General features: G+C 41.0%; 1 protein-coding gene across 2 annotated transcripts in view; it reads right to left on the bottom strand.

The window, feature by feature from the left end:
* Positions 1–350: 350 nt before the first annotated feature.
* Snx27 (sorting nexin 27) overlaps positions 351–14,467 on the bottom strand; it is a 34,616-nt gene continuing 20,499 nt past the window's right edge. For both annotated transcript variants that reach the window (XM_028302695.1, XM_028302696.1), the window contains exons 8-10: positions 12,466–12,647; positions 4,856–7,735; positions 351–776 (exon numbers count right to left, since the gene is read on the bottom strand). In XM_028302695.1, coding sequence (XP_028158496.1) covers positions 7,667–7,735; positions 12,466–12,647 — 251 coding nt within the window. In that variant the 3' untranslated portion in view covers positions 351–776; positions 4,856–7,666. The remainder of the gene's footprint in view (positions 777–4,855; positions 7,736–12,465; positions 12,648–14,467) is intronic.

Below are 14,467 nucleotides of genomic sequence, written 5' to 3'. Positions count from 1 at the left end.
AAGGTGTTCTAATCTTTTAAGTAAGCGTAGACTTCAGTCACTTTTAAAGTGCGATACACGTCAAACACAAACAAAAACAATTTTGAGCTAGATTTATCCATTTAACTATTTTTTAAATAATGTAGGTTTAAAAAACCAACTGATTTTTAAAAGACCAATGTGACAATGTTATTAAAACCACAAAATAGATTACAATATATTTATTTATTAAAGCAAAACCTATACAATATACTGAATTTAGTCCACACAACTGTGATCAACATACTATATTACTTATCGCATACCGACTCGTGCGGCGTGGGTGATACCTACGAATGGAATGTCGCTTAATACATTTTATGACACTAACAGACATATAATATGAGATGATTATGGTTCATAAAGGTTAATAAATCTATTCTTCAGAAGTTCTTAATGTCGACTAAATGAAAGAGTACAAAATTTACCAAAACAGCGCGTACAAATCCTCAATTAATAAAATTATCATAATGATATTATCAAACATTAAAACAAGTAAAATAAACAATTAGATCTTTATGCTTAACCTACAGACGACACGGCTAACGTTGACCTTTTACAAAATTCGTATTGGACATTTGCAACAATCTTATTATTTTATTGCACACACAAAACAATTTTTCCAGGCATATAGCATCGATATGTTAATTACAATCCAATAAAAGCAGATAAATAAACGATTACATAAAATAGGTACTAAGTACTTGTCACCAGCATTTGTCATGTATAATTTGATTCATGGGGCTTTGTATTTACACCAGTGGCGGATTTACAAATTTGCCGCTAGTAGGCCATTCAATTTTTGCCGCCCCTACCTACTGACTTTTGAAATTCAATACGTTAGTTTAATCCCGTTATTAGTATGATTGTGAACTTAATGATATTTCTGTCAGTTACTAGATTATTATTGCAACCCGCTATGTACTGAAGAGTTTAATGTTGACCTAAAAACTGCAGTATATGTACNATGTGCTTTGAATTTATGAATGGGTAGTTCTACAACAGTTTGTGGTAATTTATTAAAGAATTTAATACATTTTCCCATAAATGAATTACCAATCTTATGAAATCTGAAATTTGGAACGGCAAGTTTATTTTTGTTTCTTGTATTAAAGTTATGCAAATCGCTCTTTTTTGTGAATTGCTCTATATTTTTGCGGACATATAAAAGGTTTTCATAAATGAACTGTGAAGCTACTGTCAGTATGTTAATTTCCTTAAAAAAATCTTTCAAGGAAAATCGGGGTCCAAGGTTATAAATGGCCCGCACTGCTCTCTTCTGCAGAACAAACACAGTTTCAATGTCCGCGGCTGAGCCCCACAACAATATGCCGTATGACATTATACTATGAAAATAGCTAAAATATACTAGCCTTGCCGTTTCAATGTCAGTTAATTGCCTTATCTTTCTCACTGCAAAAGCAGCCGAACTGAGCCTTTTTGACAAAGTTTCAATATGAGGACCCCATTGAAGTTTAGCATCTAAAGTGATGTATAGGTATCAAACAAACTTTTACTCCTTCATTATATTACCCTGTTTTATGTTGGCGGAACGAGTTTTAGAGTAATTCAAATCACGTGCTACAAAAATTGTAGAGAGTGGTAAAAAACTTGAATATGCTTGTAATTTGTTCCTTTTTGATTATCGGTGTACACTCACAAAACCACTAGCCAGCCATATGTCAGACATAGGACGTACACTGCTGAACACAGGCTCCGATGCTGATTTACACAATGGCCGGTTGGTGGCGGCCTGCATCCAGCGCCTTCCTGCTACCTTTATGAGGTCGTCGGTCCACCTTGTGGTTATGAGTGCTACTTCCGAAAACGAAAACGAAAACCTACTACTCCACTTCAGAACCTTGCTGCCTCATCGTCCGTTTGTTTTACGTACTAAGGCAGAACCGTTGGAAGACCTTATCACAATGCTCGAAGACCTTAATCGAGTTTCCCAACAGGTAGGCCTTCGGGTGAATATGGAAAAAACAAAGCTTATGTCGAATGTCCATGTTGCTCCTTACCCAGTTTCAGTTTCGGTTAGGAGCTCGATTCTCGAGATTGTTGACAAGTAAGTATGTCTGTCTCGGACAAACGATCAGCTAGGTAGTTAGATGCAATTTCGAGAAAGAGGTAAATCGTCGAATACGAAGACGAAAGTCTTCAATTAGTGTGTGTTACCAGACCAGTGATGATATTATACGGCTTGAAAATTTGAATATAGGGCACAACGTGCTATGGAGAGGGTATGGTGTTTCTTTACGAGATCTAATCAGAAATGAGGAGCTCCGTAAACTAACTAAGGTCGCTGACATAGCCCGACGGATTAGCAAGCTGAAGTGGCAATGGCAGGACACATAGTACGCAGAACTGACGGTACATAGTCCAGTAAAATTTATGTTTGAAAGGGAGTTGAGATGTCGTTCTTTGTTGACCAACCACCTATCGCAAATGCTTAAATTGATTTAGAACAAGTTAAATTAACCATAAATAGTAAAGATATTAAAATATTTGCAGTGGAACAAAAAGTGATGGTGAGAGACATGAGAAATTCATTGGTCTTTGCCTATCATGTACTTTGGGCTTTGTGGCGAGTTTAAACGCTATGTTTAAAATCTCAATTAAAACTTTTATCTGATTCCGATATTACGATATTGGGTCGCTCAATATCGGAATTGAAATATCGGATCTCGCAGTCCGAGATTCCGATATTACGAGATTCCGAGATTCCGATATTCATGCCCTAGTTAGAACCTACCCCATGCATTTTGTTAAAACCAACCCCACGACCTCATTTTGCACAAAATTATTGTTTTTCTTTTACCGGTTATATTTTCGATTAAAACTTTGAAATTATTGAAAAATACAATAAATTCGGATTTATGCAATACCAAAGCCAATTTTCTACGATACATATTTAAAGAGTAATGCAAAAAATTAAACACGTAAAAAAGTTCATTTTCCTGTGAAATTGGAGGCGTCTGACGCAACCTGCTCCCGTGACGCTTGGCCGGCAACTGACAGGTCGAGACACGTTCGCGCTTATTCNTACAGGGTGGCCCAGAAGAAAATTAACTTTTTAAATTCAAGGAAACGAAAACTGTACCTACATTTTTATAGAACTTTAACTATTGCAATTTAAAGAAAATTTAATGCAATTTATTTTTAAATTTACCTTTATTAAATTACATCGCCCAGGAGATTTCCTTGACGCTTACAACATTCGATCAACATACACAAAATCTTGGAATGCGTTCGTCAGAATTACCTCAAAACCTATTTTAAATTTTTTGCCGAATGCTCAGCTTCAGTTGCTGCGTGGTTGTTGGATTATAAAAGTATTCTCTATAATCTATAAAGTATATTTTGTATTAATGTAACACCACAAAAGATCAGGGCTTCCTGGTGACCAGGAGATGTCACCCCTGCCTGAAATTATTTTTTTGTGGGAACATGTCTCTTACCATCTAAATGCTCTCAGTTGAAGTGTGACACGTAGCCCAATCTTGATGAAACCAAGTGCTCCGGTCATAACCTTGCGAATCTTGCAGCTTTGAAATCAAAAAGCTTTTCAGCCTACCAGTATTAGCGCTCTCAAAAATTAATCATCCTTTCAATGCAACAAACCAATTAAGCAGTGGTGAAATCTCACTGCCTCTAAGAAGCGCTAATCTCATTCCAGCAGACTTCTTTTTGTGGGGTTACCTTATGAGCAGAGTATACTCTCTAATAATCCAAAAACTCTGCAGCATTCATCCATCCTGAATCCATTTTGAGGTAACTCTAAGGCCTCAGCCTCGAATTTAGCGGGCAGCGGCGCGGGAGCGGCGGCGGCGCGGGAGCGGCAGGATCTTATGTGTAAAATCAAATAGACCAAAACAGCGGCGCGGCAGCGGGCAACGAGCGGGCGGCGCACTCCAGTCTAGCGGCGCGGCGTCTTCTTTTGCCCACAATAAATCGAGCGTTAGGAATAAATTTTAATCGAAAAAAAATTGTCGCCGTTGTTTAGAAATTTCGTTCGCGAATAAAAACAAATATCTCGACTACACAACCCCGAACACAACACCAACACTTCGCCGCTAAAGTGCCGCGCGAGCTGCCCGCTTGTTTGGAGAACGGGTCTGCGTTGCCCGCCCCGCTCCCGCGCCGCCGCCGCTCCCGCGCCGCTGCCCGCTAAATTCGAGGCTGAGGCCTAAGGGCTCCTGCTCCTGCGCGGTGCGGCGGCGGCGCGGCGGCTGCGCGGCAGCGGTGTTCACGCGGCGCGTATAAACAGTACAAAGGGGCGGCGACGGCGCGGCGGCGGCGCGGTAGCGGCATCGTGTGCAGGAGCGCTTACGAAAGTTTTACCAAAAAGTTGATGTATGTTGACCGAATGTTGTAAACGTCAAGGGAATCACATGTACGATAAAATTTATAAAATATAGTAAATTTTAAAATAAATTCCACTAAATTTCCTTTAAATTGCAATTGCTTAAGTTCTACAAAAATGTACAGTTTTCGTTTCCTTGAATTTTCAAAAGTGAATTTTCTTCTGGGCCACCCTGTAAAACAATACACACGAAATTGTGGAGAGATAGTTCTCGTGCTAGGCTCCGAAGATCCTGTGTTACGAGTTTTTTATTTTATTTTTATTGAAACGCTATTGGAATATTTTAAAATTCATGATCACATAAGTACCTAAGTATATATTACAGTGCGTTTATTAATCGTTTATTTATATATGGATTGTGTAGGTATACGTATAATTATTATTTTTTTCCTGTAAAAAAAAAATAGCTAAATTTGCCGCCCTAGGCACTGGCCTACTTGGCCTATTGGTAAATCCGCCACTGATTTACACTTGGACATGGACAATGGATGCTAACTTTATTTCCATAATTCATTACTAGGAAGCAGCTTCCAATTTGTTTCATTATATCTAGGATTTTGCGACACAAAAGTTTATTTAATACTTAACTACTTCCATATTTAAAACTTTTCCTGGGACCGGGTTATTTTTCACACTCGTATTAGGTACAAAGCCCTGCACTATAACTTTAGGACTTGCAAGAAAATTGAAACCATCCTTTTTTCATTCAATCTTTTAGAATTTTCAGAATCTGTCCTACATCTATCTAGTTGTTTAACTAAGAGCCTCGTTTGACTCAGACACACCAAAATGCTTTCTTGCAAGTATACGCGTGGAGCACGACTAAAGCATAAATATCTGTACACAAAACAATCACAATATATAAAATCATTTGTAAGCGATGTTCATCACTAGTAACATGCCAATAAAAAATCTTACAACTATAACATGGGACTAACGACTAAAATAACGCTATAAAGGATTATGATAGAAGCAGCACGCGAGTGGACTACTGTATCTAAAATTGTATTGTTTGTAACTTCATTTTAAAAAGAAAAATATCTGACAAAATGGCGCTAACATGATATTTTAGAAACTTTTAGCGAAAGCGAAAGAAAAGGTTACTTATTTTGATATATTAAAATCTCATTATAACAGTTCATTTTACGCCGGAGTTGACCAATATTGACGGGCACTTTGTTGGTCTTGTTTGAATTAGTATCCGCCCTACTAAAATTCAGTTACGTTACTAATTTCGTGAAGCTCCACTATGAAATATTACATGAAGTTACATAGATTAATGAATATTTTCAGTGAATTTATAGATGCGTTATGGCACCAATTACTTGAATCATCTCGCGATAATACTGAACAATGTACAAGTTCTCGAGTTCTGAACGGCACCTTACATTAGGCAATTAATAATTATTGTTATTACTTAAACAGTGCATATTCTATTTCATTATGATAACAAGTCGGAACTTAAAACTTACAATTAAATATGAGAATTGCCTGAAATAAATATGTATAAAATAATTAAATCCAAGAACCACGTATTATTTCGTTAAATTCATATTTCTCTGTGTTAAGATCAAGTTATTTTTTTTTTGATACGTTAATTGTTAATTGAAATCGATATTTTCAAGTGGCGATATTATAAAGACCTAACAGAGATCGCACATCTGATAGATTTAATTTCAGATATCAATAAAAATTAATAAAATGTTTTACAGTTAAACGTCTTATTATTAGTACAGAAATTATAATATTTAGAATACAATATCACATTATTTTTCTCATTGCTTTGTGTTCATGTGTAACATTATGTAAAACGAGCTCACAATAGTGGAATAACGTTACTATCTCAACCAAAATATAATTTGTTATCCGTTACAACGAAATGCAACAAAATTTCACGACATATTTCTAGGAATTGCAACACTGAACGAGATAGTTTCACTATCAAGTCCGCACTAAAAGCTACAAAGACGATATTTGTACTAACCACTCGTAATGCTTCCGTGCACGGAACGAACATTATAAACAACAAGAAATGTATTTCAGGATATGTGAACAACATTAATGTATAAACCGCACAAACAACAAAAACAAAAATGTTGATTTTATCTAAATTTAATTATAAATAGATGCTAGAAAGCGAATGTAGTAGAGCTGAAAATATTAACTATAGGAAAATAAAAACTACCATTTTGACACGGCAACATTTTACTACTAAAATGTTGCCATCTCCTAAAATGCGAATAGTACTAACAATTACACTAAACATTTGCTACCACAATCCCAATCACGACTAAAAGTTTTATAATAATTATACTAGTTGATTATCATATTAGGATTATAAAGGCGGTTATTCGAAAAAGAATACCTAATTGTATATTTTACATTTGATTATAATTGATTTACACTTATTCTAAATAATGTTTTTGAGATGCCAATTTTATAATTTATTACATTAACTTGTTTGAGTGATAAGCATTTGTCGTTGAACTTAATATTATAATGGCTCAGTAATTTGTTTATTTTATCCTTATTTATAACTTGCGATATTATGTATTTTAGATACCAGTAAAGATAGACATGTGACGGTAAAATTATTTTACCATTTTGATATAATAGAAGATCATATGTTTTACTTATAGTAACGTAAGTACATGTAAATTACTTATAGTCATAAGCAAAGATGAATTTCGCTTCGACTTATGAAACCGTTTTGTGAAGAATTATAGGGAAAAATGGAGTTGTCAAGTCTTATGAAGCAGCTTTGAGAAATGAGATGTAGAAATATAATGGCAGTGAAGGAATTTGGAATATTTACCTGATAAATTAAGGTTTTTAAGTCGAAGCGAATGTTAACGTTTCAAATCACCGCGTCATTGTAATTGACACTAAGATACGCATGGCGATTGTTACAAAACTAATATATACATACAGAGCGGAGTCCACAGACAGTTCCAAATACATAATAACAGTAAATAGAGACGCCGCCATTTTGTGAAGTATTGCCAATATAAATCGTAAAATTCAAATAGTTCATTTGACTAAAAATATATAAAATCGAAAGTGAAATCGCCTTTATTCATTTAAAAAAACTGCATTAAATAGAATGTAATTTAATTTAAAAGAAAATTAAAACATGCGTTATGTTAAAATTATTAAACATGATAATATCCAGCGATTATCACGTTTACATTATCGTAATGTAAATGAGAAAAGTGGGAGCGAAAATGTATGTCATAAAATGGCGGCGTGTAATACAATGGGAGAGCTTACTTCTAGAGACGCTTATTCGCCGGTGTCGACCCAGTTCGCCTCTTCCGCTATTCTGTCCATGCAGTTGCATAAGAACTGGTACTGTAAGAAAAAAAATATTTATTAAGTTTCACGATTATACAGAGAGTCCAGGGTGTCCACAGCAAATGTTCGAAAAAATTCCCTGACTTTTCCCTGACAATTTTTTCAAAATTCCCTGACCAACTATGTATACAACGTGTCCCAAAATTCAAGGATAAGCCGACGCCACAGGATGGACATAGTCATGACTACTTTAGGAAAAATAAGGAAAAAAATCTATCTCAATTATTTTTTTACTTACACAATAAATTATGAAATTCAACGAAAATTGACACCCCTTATGATATTTTACATTACCACGACCACAATTTTTCAATTATTCCTGGTTTTCTGTTTATATCGGCAACTTAAGTAGTGCTGCTGTTCACCCCAACTCTTAAAACCCCCAGAATCCTTGCAGTTTTTACACAAAAGTTAATCAAAATATTTTATTTCCTTAAAATTTTGAACGATTTTTACTTTTACTCCACTTTGACTCATCGTTTTGTAAAAAAAAAGTATAAACACTACTGCGGCAAGTTTTTTTAAAGTTGACGCAACTATCCAAGATTCCAAAATGGTACTCTAAGAAACCTAGTCGCAAAAAAGATATGCGTACCATTTTTACAAGCTGTAATTTGTCAAAATGGCAATATCGCAATTTGAGATTCATTCTCGCTTCAGAGAGTATTAATGGGCTTCCATTCTATCAAGAGCTTCTGGAAACAAAAAAAACTTGTTATCCTTCAGAGAGAGACGATAATATTTGTGTGAGTTATCAATGATGGACTTTTTGACGGCAACGTTGTATGTATAGGTCCGCTGGGACCTATACATACAACGTTGTATTAAGTATTTCCCTTAATTATTTTTTTTATTTTAGTAAAAGTTGATGCATACGAGCGCTCGCGAGTGCGAGTCGTTGTTATGTGTCATCAAAAGTGTCCCTTATACACCATATTGTAATTCTGGCAATTTTTCGTGGAAATATTTAACATAAAAAAATCGATTTTTCAACCCTCGATAACTCAAAAGTACGCAGAGATAAATGACAAGTATCTTCGCATGAAATACACAGAATCACTTGTTTTATAACATGTGTGATCGGCATCTTGACATCGTTAAAGAATTTCGAAAAATTGACAGAATCGTAATTTCTTCCATACAAAAAATATGTTTTTTTTTTTTTACTACGAAATAGACGTCGTAGGATTGTATTTTTTTTTTGCCTTATTAGTTATCATAGCAGTAACCATCAAAAACATTTTCGTGCCTTTAACATCAATGTCCATGTTTTATTAAATCGGGGCCACTGTGCGGCTTATCCTTGAATTTTGGGACACGTTGACTATTCGGATAGATCCAGTTAATTCTGTAACCTATTACTGATATCGTTTGAAAGAGCTCGTGAAGCACTTTCAAGATCAGTAAGCAGTTTTTCGATATCTTGTGTAGTTTAGAAATAATCGAATGAGATCACTTATCGTTTCCACCCTGTATTAATAGCACTCACAGTGAACTGCTCACTAGTCTGCACTCAATAATCAAATCAATAAATAATTATAAAAAAAATATAAATAAACATAAGTTATAAGTTGCACTTTCACATCGACAATAGAAAATATATCATTTTACTGAAACAAAAAAGTACAACTATTAAAACAAAAAGGAGTAATCTAGTTATGACAAAAAAATCGTAACATAGATCACTCTAATCCTGAAAAAAAAAAAACTATATGAAAGTAATCTAATTATGAACAAAATTATGTCATAATTTAGATCAATCCACTTCATTAGATAAAAAACTAAAAAGGTATTAAAAATCTACAAAACATTCCGTCAAAAGTGATTTTATTTGCTTGTCAGTTTCACTAAACGCGCACAGGCGGCGGGCTTCAGGCGCGGCAGCGCGACGGCGCGGCGCTGGACGCCACCCTTCGGCAGTATTTTCAGTCTAGCTCCGAATCCACTTCCACGCCCACTTTGAAAGTTGGCATGAATGTTCTACACAATATTAGCTATTTAAATAAAAAAAATTAAAAAAATCGAAAGGGTCGAACTTTGTGAAAATCGAGGAAAAAAAATTAATTTGCATTTTTTTTAGGAAAAAATAATTTTTTTTTCGTTTCCAAAAATACAGTTAAAAAGCACGGTAAATGAAGTAATAAATCCCGTGGTTTAATTATTTTAATATATAATTTTATGACTCCATAATCAGCTTTGAAGTACTGCATGCCAACCGGTTGTCGAAAACTTCGAAGACCCATAACTCTTAAACTAGTCATTATATTACAAAAATATTTGGTACACGTATCAATAATATGTATAGGTAGAACATACTCAAATATTACTGAAATCGGAAACATCGACTTTTTTTACCTGCCCGCTTCGCATGGAATGCCCCATAATTATGACTAAAAACAAAGTCATAATGTAGATCACTCCAAACCTGAAAAAAAAATGCTTCGATAGTCAAGATCAAAGGTATTTCTAGAGCATAAATTAATTAAATCCCTCATTTTACAATCACTGGGAAATTTCGGGAGACAAACAGTGTTTTGGTAGACAAAATCTCAATGTTTCCCTGACTTTCCAGGTGACCCCTCTATTTCACTGACTTTCCCTGACTGCTATGAGCTTCCCTGACTTTCCCTGACTTTCCAGAATGTGGACACCCTGAGAGACAAGTAATAATGCACCGGAAAACCCAGCGTGGGAGGTCCCACAAGGTGGACCGACGACCCCATAAAAGTAGGCAGGAGCTGGATGCAGGCCGCTACCAACCGGGCGATGTGGAAATCATTGGAGGCCTAGTTCAGCAGCGAACGTACTGTGGCTGAAATGATGATGATGAATGATGAACTGATGATGGATTTTATGTTTGTGATGCGTAAGAGATTTGAAAGTTGGGACTTATCTGAGCAGTCATAGTCTTGAGTATTTTCTTACAATTCTTAAAATTTCTCACTAGTTGGCGCCAAAGCAAGTCATGACACTGTGCGAATCGATAGGAGTAGCTATCTTTTTTTCGTTCATCAGTTGGCGCCACTGGTGAGTGACAGGACATTATTTCCCGGTGGCGCCAACTGGTGAATGATCCGGGGAAGCGCCCGTTTAGTTGAATTTGTGAGTGAAAGTGAGAAGCCGATGTGCTGCAAATAATGTTGTAATGGGTAAAACAAAATTCAAATCGTTAAAATTATGACCGTAGAGTAAAAGACAAAAGTTGTCGGGTATCGAAGATTGGCGTAGCCTTGTGAACGAAAGGCCTATTTATTTATTTATTTACTAGCGGCCGCTCGCGACTCGTTACACGTGAGTTAGTTATTTGCACCCTCCCATATTCCCTCTTAACGAAACTCCACCCCGAGTTTCGTAAAATTCTGTTCTTAGCGGATGTCTACATCCTTTAAGGAACCTACCTGCCCAAATTTCAAGTTACGTGTTACAGTTTCCTGAGATTTCGTGACTTCGCTTTTTAGTTAAGTTAGTTTGTTTGGTTTGTGAGAGTTAGTTTAGGTTAGAGAGTTTTTACGAGTAAACTACTCCACCCCTCTGCAAATACGTCACTATGTGAACATGTAAACTTATCATAGTATATTCGTATTTGACACACATATACCGACCATTGCTCGTAAAGACGATGTCCGTTGGGCTGTGCGTTGGGACAGAAAAGTTCTCGAGTGGCGACCACGTGCCGGAAGACGTAGTGAGGGCAGGCCCCCCGCTAGATAGACGACGATTTGGTGAAGGTCGCGGGAGGTGCCTGGATGTGGGCAGCGCAGGATCAGTCGTTGTGGAAATCCTTGGAGGAGGCTTTTGTCCAGCAGTGGGCGTCATTTGGCTGAAACGAAAAGCTGGCGAGAGCCACGTTCTTCGTTGCTGTCACGTTCGAATTGAGCTCTGTGTTTCATTGGCTGACCTGCTCTTCGGCGTCAAAACAACCCTGCGTCTTGTAAAGTTCGGTTGCCGAGCAGATCAAAGACCAAAGTCAAAGTCAAAATTTCTTTATTTGTTTAGACTAATAAATAGTTCTTACAAATCGTCATTTTGCTCTTAAGGAGCCTCTACATGTCTCATAATCTTTTTACCTTACCAGCGCTTCGAGACCAACATTTGGCGAGTGCTGAGAAGAAGCGCCGCAACAAACTCAGTTACCCATCTTTATCGCTCGCTTTTAATTATATTGCTGTCGCGACTGTGCGACGGGCGGCTGTAGTGAGTGTGCGAGTGCGACAGCAATATAATTACACTCGAGTGATAAGGATGGGTAGCTCGGGGTCATTGGACGAGATTATCTGCTCGGCGACCGGACTTTAGTCACACGCTGCTCAGCACGCTGCGCGTAAAGGATGGGTAGCTCGGGGTCATTGGACGAGATTATCTGCTCGGCGACCGGACTTTAGTCACACGCTGCTCAGCACGCTGCGCGTAAAGGATGGGTAGCTCGGGGTCATTGGACGAGATTATCTGCTCGGCGACCGGACTTTAGTCACACGCGCCGCCGCCTCGTCCGCACGCTGCCTGCACGCACGCGCCCGGTGTGTCCCGCCTGCACGTGTACTGACGTGAGCTCGCTCTCCCGAGATTCGGTTCGTACGCCGTGAAAAAACTCAGTAAAACTCATTTATTTCTGTAAGTAGGCTTTAAAAAAAGCACTTTTACACGTCCCAGTATTAACCCTACCACTGAGGGTAGGAGGTGAGGCAGGAAGAACCATGGGTGGTGGTGGGATTTGCAGGTGTACTGACCGCGGGCGTGTGGAGCGCGAGCGCGCGCGGCGGCTGGTCGCGGCGCGAGTACAGCAGGCGCAGGGCGGCGGCGTCGTCGTCGGCGCGCCAGGAGCGCACGCTGCGCCAGCGCACCTCCACTGAAGCCTCCGGTGTGTGTCCGCCCTCCTCGCTCCACGCGGTCAGCTTGAGCCCGTTCCAACCTGTCAAATGTTTATTTATTTATTTATTAGGTACACCAACAAAGTCACATACATAATACAGTTATACATTTTAACATGGTTTAATACATGATACGTATATGACCTCTCTCACTGTGCGCCAGTGCGTTCGGTGCCGACGCGTGCAAGGTACAACATTCATATCTAAAGTGAGTGTTGCAAATCGTGGGGGACGCGATGCTCGCTTGTCGCAGGTGTTACTTTTGTTTATTCATATTTATTTTAGATACAAGTGTATTCATTTAGCAGCTATAATTGATTTAACTTACATACATAGATTTTATTCCCCACTGACAGTATTTTTCTATGCCGCTGAGGTCAGCCAGCGGAAGTATTTCTACTTAAATTACAAAAACTACTTATTATTTACATTTTATTATTATTTAATTTAAATTCTTTTTTTTTCTTTCTGATTTTGCTGCTCAAGAAAGCACAAAATTTTTATTTACCTACATACGTCTCACGCCCCTCACTTTGGTGGCATCTGGGAAGCTGGTGTCAAATCGGCCACATATAANCGGTGCGCGCGCCGGTAGTCCGCCTGCTGGGCGCCGGTAGTCCGCCTGCTGGGCGCCGGTAGTCCGCCTGCAGCCTACACTCACCCACGGTGACGGCGACGGCGGGCGTGGCGCGCGAGTCGGTGCGCGCGCCGGTAGTCCGCCTGCTGGGCGCCGGTAGTCCGCCTGCTGGGCGCCGGTAGTCCGCCTGCAGCCTACACTCACCCACGGTGACGGCGACGGCGGGCGTGGCGCGCGAGTCGGTGCGCGCGCCGGTAGTCCGCCTGCTGGGCGCCGGTAGTCCGCCTGCTGGGCGCCGGTAGTCCGCCTGCAGCCTACACTCACCCACGGTGACGGCGACGGCGGGCGTGGCGCGCGAGTCGGTGCGCGCGCCGGTAGTCCGCCTGCTGGGCGCCGGTAGTCCGCCTGCTGGGCGCCGGTAGTCCGCCTGCAGCCTACACTCACCCACGGTGACGGCGACGGCGGGCGTGGCGCGCGAGTCGGTGCGCGCGCCGGTAGTCCGCCTGCTGGGCGCCGGTAGTCCGCCTGCTGGGCGCCGGTAGTCCGCCTGCAGCCTACACTCACCCACGGTGACGGCGACGGCGGGCGTGGCGCGCGAGTCGGTGCGCGCGCCGGTAGTCCGCCTGCTGGGCGCCGGTAGTCCGCCTGCTGGGCGCCGGTAGTCCGCCTGCAGCCTACACTCACCCACGGTGACGGCGACGGCGGGCGTGGCGCGCGAGTCGGTGCGCGCGCCGGTAGTCCGCCTGCTGGGCGCCGGTAGTCCGCCTGCTGGGCGCCGGTAGTCCGCCTGCAGCCTACACTCACCCACGGTGACGGCGACGGCGGGCGTGGCGCGCGAGTCGGTGCGCGCGCCGGTAGTCCGCCTGCTGGGCGCCGGTAGTCCGCCTGCTGGGCGCCGGTAGTCCGCCTGCAGCCTACACTCACCCACGGTGACGGCGACGGCGGGCGTGGCGCGCGAGTCGGTGCGCGCGCCGGTAGTCCGCCTGCTGGGCGCCGGTAGTCCGCCTGCTGGGCGCCGGTAGTCCGCCTGCAGCCTACACTCACCCACGGTGACGGCGACGGCGGGCGTGGCGCGCGAGTCGGTGCGCGCGCCGGTAGTCCGCCTGCTGGGCGCCGGTAGTCCGCCTGCTGGGCGCCGGTAGTCCGCCTGCAGCCTACACTCACCCACGGTGACGGCGACGGCGGGCGTGGCGCGCGAGTCGGTGCGCGCGCCGGTAGTCCGCCTGCTGGGCGCCGGTAGTCCGCCTGCTGGGCGCCGGTAGTCCGCCTGCAGCCTACACTCAC

Source organism: Ostrinia furnacalis, unplaced genomic scaffold, assembly GCF_004193835.3.
Source record: "Ostrinia furnacalis isolate ACB-3 unplaced genomic scaffold, ASM419383v2 OfSCF1145, whole genome shotgun sequence".
Taxonomy (NCBI): domain Eukaryota; kingdom Metazoa; phylum Arthropoda; class Insecta; order Lepidoptera; family Crambidae; genus Ostrinia; species Ostrinia furnacalis.
The sequence above is the reverse complement of the archived record's forward strand: the minus strand, read 5'-3'. Positions and strand labels throughout refer to the sequence as shown.